Source organism: Peromyscus eremicus, chromosome 6 (assembly GCF_949786415.1).
Source record: "Peromyscus eremicus chromosome 6, PerEre_H2_v1, whole genome shotgun sequence".
Taxonomy (NCBI): Eukaryota; Metazoa; Chordata; class Mammalia; order Rodentia; family Cricetidae; genus Peromyscus; species Peromyscus eremicus.
Genome location: NC_081421.1, coordinates 108,798,707 through 108,806,333, shown reverse-complemented (window position 1 = coordinate 108,806,333; position 7,627 = coordinate 108,798,707). Strand labels below are relative to the sequence as shown.

Sequence of the window (7,627 nt, the reverse complement as noted above, 5' to 3'; positions counted from 1 at the left end):
TTTTTATAATCTATGTAAACAGACATCCACAGGTATCATTTTGCTAGGGATAATAGCATTTACAGTGACATCAGATGAATTCTACCCTAACCTGGACATATTGGACAGAATATTTAAGACTAATATTATATTTCCTTTTGATCTTTATCCTACCTGTTGAAAAATTCTAATATCTTTCCTCACATAGACATGTCTTGATAATTATACTTATGTTTTCCTATCATTCTTTTTTTTCCAGGTTGAGATGCAGAATTAGCATTGCATCTAGAAAGAAATATGTCCAGGTTAGATGCTGCTGTCAACTTCTCAGAGTTCTTGAAGAAGTGCTCAGAAGGGTGGAAGACCATGTCTGCTAAAGAAAAGGGGAAATTTGAAGACATGGCAAAGGCTGACAAGGCTCGTTATGAGAGAGAAATGAAAACCTACATCCCCCGCAAAGGGGAGACCAAAAAGAAGTTCAAGGACCCCAATGCACCCAAGAGGCCTCCTTCGGCCTTCTTCTTCTGTTCTGAGTATCGCCCCAAAATCAAAGGAGAGCACCCCGGCTTGTCCATCGGGGACGTGGCGAAGAAGCTGGGGGAGATGTGGAACAACACCGCTGCGGATGACGAGCAGCCCTACGAGAGGAAGGCTGCCGAGCTGAAGGAGAAGTACGAGAAGGATATCGCTGCCTTCAGAGCTAAAGGAAATCCCGATGCGGCGAAGAAGGGGGTCGTCAGGGCTGAAGAGAGCAAGAAAAAAAAAGGAAGAGGAAGATGAGGAGGAGGATGAAGAGGATGAGGAAGAGGAGGAAGAACAGGAAGACGAAGATGAAGAAGATGATGCTGCTTCTTGTGTTCCTCCCGGCAAGTTTGCACTAAGAATGCGTATGAGGACATTTTGCCTCTCGGCTTCTTAGGCTCTCCTTTGTCCATGTTTAGTTGATTTTCCTCCGCGAGGCACCGAGTCGCCCAGTGCCCGTCCGGCTCGCGCTTGCCCCAGTGCTGTCTCTAGCCTTTCTTTTTCTTGCCACTCTATCTTTCTATACAGTAAAAGTAAATTTATTTATTTGTTTGTTTGTTTGTTTATTATTTATTTATTTGATTTTTCGAGACAGGGTTTCTCTGTATAGCTTTGTGCCTTTTCCTGGAACTCACTTGGTAGTCCAGGCTGGCCTCGAACTCACAGAGATCCGCCTGGCTCTGCCTCCCGAGTGCTGGGATTAAAGGCGTGCGCCACCACCGCCCGGTTAAGTAAAAGTAAATATTAAAATAATGCCCTATCTAGAGAATTGGAGCCAGATGAGAGTGGAAGACAGGAGAAAGAAAAAAAAAAGCAATGTATTAATTTTGAACAGAGGAGTAGTTAGTAACATGTACATCTAAAGGTTTAGGTGCCCTTACTTTGAGGGATATTTGAGTGACACAATTAAGACAGTAACTTATACATATAAAATTATTTTGACTCTAAAGACACATAGATGAAACCTTTATGGCAGTTGCTGAAGTAAATATAGTGTATGATACAGTGGGGCTATTTGATGGTTATAAAGTGAGACTGGCAAAAGATATTCTCATACTTTTGAGACTGTGTAAGAGCATGTGTTGTAGAATATGATTGTAAGGTGTGTTACTTTTGTTTATGTTGCATTTGTTTAACTCTGTGAAGCTGTGTTACTTTGCCTGTCTAAAACACCGGATTGGTCTAATAAAGAACTAAACAGCCAATAGCAAGGCAGGAAAAAAGATAGGCAGGGCTGGCAGGCAGGAAGAATATATAGAAGGAAACATCTGGGAGGAGAAAGAAGGAGCCAGAGGAGGAGGACATCAAGGGCCAGCCACCCAGCTACACAGCAAGCCATGGAGTAAGAAACAAAAAAAGGTACACAGGAATAGAAAAGGAAAGGTCCTGAGGCAAAAGATATATGGAATGATTTTAAGTTAAGAAAAGCTGGCTAGAAATAAGCCAAGCTAAGGCCAGACATTTATAAGTGAGAATAAGCCTTCATGTGTGCTTTATTTAGGAGCTGTGTGGTGGGCCTCCCAAAGAGAAAAAGAGCAAAAACAAACAACAACAAGCATGGACTCTACTCTAGGAATTTTTAACTAGATTGTCAGGTGTGACCCTAAAAAAATTAGGAGACATAAGAATTAGCTTCTACATTCACAGAAGAGTAACTGAGACTTGGGTTAGACTGACCACGAACAGGGCTTGCAGGACATGAGGTGTTATTTGAACTCAGGTCTGTCTGAACCCAGTCTGCATATGCTCGCTCACATATCACTTGCCACAAGGTAATAGCCCAAAGAGTTTTTTCTTTCCTGATCCTGTATTGTTAAGTCTACTAAAAACCTCTTTTTATTATTTGATGATTCTCCAGAATTTAGACACACACACACACACACACACACACACACACACACACACACACACGTTTCCTGTCCTATAACTCCCCAGGCAATCATCTCGATCCACCAAGCTTGACTCATTTCTTCTGTTCATCTTCCCCATCTGTTTGCTCGTCCTAGCCACCCTAATGCTATCTTCATCTCCATGACATCTCTTTAGATCCCTGCACAAAGGAACCACCTGCTGCAAGACCTCATTGCTTCCAGCCTGCTAGGTTGAAAGAATCTCTGAAATGGCCTGCAATGATGCCTACCTGCTAATATTTAACCCTTGTGGAAATCCATCCTCTTGAGCATGGAACACCACAGCAACCCACTTGAAATGATTGAAATAGATGATGTGTAATGGGATGTCACTTCCAGGAGAAGGCAAGACAAAATTCAGCAAGGCCAGATGCCAGATGAGGAATTGCATTGTGGGAGGCTCCATGGCAAGGAGCCAAGGAAAGCCTCTGGCAAATGGCCACTGCCAACCTGAGGTTCCCAATCTGGTTGTCCTTGAAAAGCCGAGTCCCACCAGTAGCCATACCCAAATCCTGCCCTTCAGAAACAAATGCTTGTTGAAGCTGCTAAATCTTGAGATAATGTATTTTTCAGCAATGGATAACTTCTGGGAATGTAGTTGTTTGTGTCATTTTCCATTCCCAGAAGCCTTTAATGACTGTCATTTGCCTTTAGAAAAGAGCTAAGCTCCTCAGTCTGACAGTGGGGAGACTTTATCTTCAAGTCCCAGCGTGTCAGTTAATAATTAATTGAGGATTATTGATAGTTGAAGGCAGTAGTGTGTAATTCAGATATCAACTGATGCCACACTGTCCTTCAGGGCTAAAGAAAATTGGTACCAACATCTAATACAAACTGTGTGGGAAATCCAGCACCCTCCCAAGATATCTGTTTCCTGGTGGATTTAAATACTCATACCCACATCTGGCCTTATTTTGCTTCTGCTCAGTTAGCATGTTGATTCTCTCTTTATCCCACAGACACTATTATTTTATAAACTGCCAACTCAATCCTTTTTATACACACACACATACACACACACACACACACACACACACACACACACACACACTATACAATACTGCTATATGAAGCAGATTTCACAAAATTTTAAGGATTTATTTTATAGCTCAAATAATGTAAGTTGAATATTAGATATCACTATTAGAATATTTGGTAATGTGAAAAAAATATCCTGTACATTTATTTTAGTTTGCAGTTGCATAAAGAAACACTACCAAGACACTATAGAAATTTTCTAAGGGGAAAAATGGACCCTATAGCCACCCTCTCAGTCCTCTGGCGGACACCCCCTGCCCAAACATAGGCCATGCCTGTCAGAAGACCAGGTAGGCCCACTGCCCAAAGAACCCCCCAACTCTTGCTGCTCCCTTGGGTAGAAACCCCTTGCCCAACCACAGGCCATACCTTCTAGAAGACCAGATACACCACCCACCCTATCTCCAGTTTCCCCTCCACTCCTCATTATATCCCAGCCTCATCTGAGATGGACACTCCCTGCTGAACCAGCTACCATGCTGGCCACCATAAAAGCCCTCAAATCTAGTGGAGACCCTCTGCTAAACCACAGGTCACACAAGACAGAAGACCAGAGAGGAAACAGAAACCAAGGAACAAAATACCCATCCAATAAAGACAAACCGGAAATTGGCACCTAGACCTCTAATCACCACAAACCCAGATACCTAGATGCCAGAGTAAGAATGCAATCAGCAGCAGCCAGGGCAATATGGTACCATGAGAACCCAGCTATCCTACTGCAGCAAGTCCTGAATATTCCAACACAAGTGAAAAACGAGAAAAAAAATCCTAAAATCAACTTTATGAAAATGATAGAGGCCCTTAAAGAAGAAGTGAATAAATCCCTTAAAGAAATTGAGAAAAAGACAAACAAAAAATTGGGGAAAAAATGAGTAAATCCCTTAGAGAAAGCCAAGGGGGAAAAAACCTAATAGTTTAAGGAAACTAATAAACATGTTCAAGGCCTGAAAATGGAAATAGAAGCAATAAAAAAACTGCCAGTGGCTGTGTCAGAGGAGCAGCAGGTGGCAATTGACTTCAAGAGATCAGATAATGCAAGGCACTGATGGGTGAATCTTAGATAGCAAGACCCTGAGGGCTTTGGCTCCAGAATGTCTGTTGCTGCTGCTATGTTTTTACATGTTTGCTGCTGCCATTTTTCTCTGGTATCCAGAATGGTGTGAATGGGTGTGGTGAGGATACCCACTGCCTTTAATGTAGTGTGATTATCTCATGGAAATATCTTATTCTACTGGGCATTTTTACATGTGGATTATTATGTAGATGACTTCCTTTAAAGCTGTACTGTTTAACTGAAACAGTAATTTTACACAATAATAGTGTTAGCTTAAATAGAATTTTGATGGTTTAGGGTTTTTAATAAATACAGTAAGGGGTCGTGATAGAGGTTAGTGAGAAAATTAATATAGGTAAAGTCAGGATATGGTGTTGTCCCACCCCAATAAAGCAGGGGCTGAAGAAGATGGCAAATAAGAACAAGGAACTGTCACATACCTAGGACTTATGAGCTTCTCTTGAGGAGCTGTACAGACTGTGTGGCTTAGGTTAATGATTAAGAAAAACAATTGAGTCCCAGAAGCTAAGATAACTCAAATTTTCAAGATCTTAATATTGGGGGATGTATTCATGAGTTTCAGTGTGTATCATAGCTAAAACAAAGCTTTAAATGATGACTTAAGGTTAGATTAAGATGTTTCTGTTAATGGCTTTGAGGTAGAAAATCTTGGGGAACAATTTAAAGTTTATAAAGGCATACTTTTAATAGTTGAACAAGGGACTCATTGAAATCGGGTAACAGGAACAATGCAGCCTGGGTATTGCTGACTGATGTACTTGTCTTGCGAGGATGGGTTGGTGATCAAGGATGATGATTAATTCCTTGTACCCATTTCTACCCTCAGCTTCCTGATATAAAAAACTGTTGATGAGTGGGTATACACCCTGAGGATTTAAAGTAGAGCTGACTGCTTGTTTTTCATATATAAAAGTTTAGATTTGTAATTATTTTAAGATTTCTTTCAAGATTACCTTTTGAGATAAATAATAAAGTGATTGGTCCTTTCTTTGTAACTGCAAAATGCAGCCTGCCAGCAAAAGAAATGGCTGAAAAAAATACCTTGCTTGCTTACACTGTTGTCTATAACAATTTGCTTGGGTATAAAGTATGTGGGTTCTTAGGACAACTTGTTGTAGCATGAATCCTAATTGGTCTTAAAGATAAAAACCGGGAGTCAGATATCAGGGTGAAAGCTGAAAGATCAGAGAAGCAGAGCAGCCAGCCACTAGTTCTTGTCTCTACAAAATCCTCAGTCAGTGGAAACCCATGAACTGTGGACTGGTGGCTGTGGAGCCCCCATGGGACTGGATTAGGCCCTCTGGATATGGAAGACGGTTGTTTGGCTCGAACTGTTTGAGGGGCACCCAGACAAGGGGATTGGGATCTGTCCCTGGTCTGTGGGCAGGCTTCTGGGAATCCGGTGCCTATGGTGTGACACCTTGCACAGCCTTGGTGCAGTGGGAAGGGGCTTGGACCTGCCTAGGCTCAGTGAGCTGGGCTCTGCTGACTCCCCATGGGAGACCTCGATTTGGGGGATGTGGAGATGTGGGTGGCTTGGGAAAGAGGGCTGGGGGGTGGGAGGAGGGAGGAGGGGGTTCTGTGAATAGCATGAGGAGTGAGTAGAAAATTTCTTAATAAAGAAAAATAAAATAAAAACGGTAGAAGAACTAGATAACAAGAAGCCTGCCACGGCCATACAGTTTGTAAGGAAAAAAAAAAATCCTTAGTCAAAAGGAAGCTGAGCTCCTGTCTCCTCCCACCTTATATTCTTCTCTCCACCAGCCATATCAATCCCTGTCTCCACTTCCCTAGTGCTGGGATTAAAGGTGTGTGCCACCACTGCCTGGCCTCTATGGCTCACTAGCAGCTTAGCTCCACATTCTGATCTTCAGGCAAGCTTTATTTGTTAGATCACAAACAAAATATAACCACAACTTGTTATTCACCTATAATACATAAACTGTTTAATCATGTAAGGGATGTAGAAAACATGCTGTTTTTACTTCTTTTCATTGTAATTGTTCACTTAAAAATAGAATATTACCACATTGTAATTTTTATACTGCTTGAGATATTTTGCTGCAGTACAAAAGCTGTAAGGAAAAAAAAATTAAGAATAGACAGAAGAAAACATCAGGGTAGAAGAACAGAACAAAAAGGAATAGGGTAGAACAAGCAACAGTAAGAATAATAAAATGAAGAACTAAGCTTTGGCCCTCAGAAAAGTCCCCATGTGTCTGTTTGTCTGTCCAGTAGTTCACCTGCTCTACATCTTTTCTTTAGTTTCTCTGACCTGCTGCAGGCTTGCCATTCATCAGCATCCTAGGTGAGATCCTGACATGTTAGAGATGTATGGGTGTGTGTATTTCCCTTTTTTGCTGGGCCCAGAGAATTAAGTTTTACTCCTTCAGATAGAAAAGTCAAGTTGAGTGATTAGTTCACCGACTCTGTGAATCCCCCTCGATCCCTGTGCTGCTGAAGGCTGGTCCTTATGACAGCAATAGAAAACACAAGCTGAGGGAATTGTGGAAATGAACTTTAGATAAGCAAACAAGGACTACAGACACAAGGATCACCAACAGAATAGAAGGGATGGCAGAGAGAATCTCAAGCATTGAAGATACAATAGAAAAAATAGATACAGTGGTCAAAGAAAATGTTAAATCTAAAAAATTCCTCCAAAATGACCCATCAATTCTTAAATCTATGCCCCAAACACAATGGCACTCATGTTTGTAAAAGAAACATTACTAAAGTTTAAAACATGCATTGACCCTCACACGATAGTGCTAGACTTCAATAGCCAGCTCTCACCAATGGACAGGTAATCCAGACAAAAACTAAACAGAGAATACCAGAGCTAACAGATGTTATCAACCAAGTGGACCTAATAGAAATCTACAGAACATTTCACCCAAACACAAAGAATATTCCTTCTCAGCACCTCACATAACTTTCTCCAAAACTGACCACATACTCTGTCACTAAGCAAGTATCAACAGATAAAAGAAGATTGAAATAACTCCCTAAATCCTATCAGACCACCATAGATTAAAGCTGGATTTCAACACTAGTAGAAACAACAGAAAGCCTACAAACTCATGGAAACTTAACAACT

At 41.3% G+C, this 7,627-nt stretch overlaps 1 protein-coding gene across 1 annotated transcript; it reads left to right on the top strand.

Moving 5' to 3' along the window:
• Positions 1–245: 245 nt before the first annotated feature.
• Positions 246–759, top strand: LOC131912727 (high mobility group protein B1-like). The gene has a single exon (XM_059265024.1). The coding sequence runs from the start codon at positions 277–279 to the stop codon at positions 757–759; it is 483 nt and encodes a 160-aa protein (XP_059121007.1). The 5' UTR covers positions 246–276.
• The last annotated feature ends 6,868 nt before the right edge of the window (positions 760–7,627 follow it).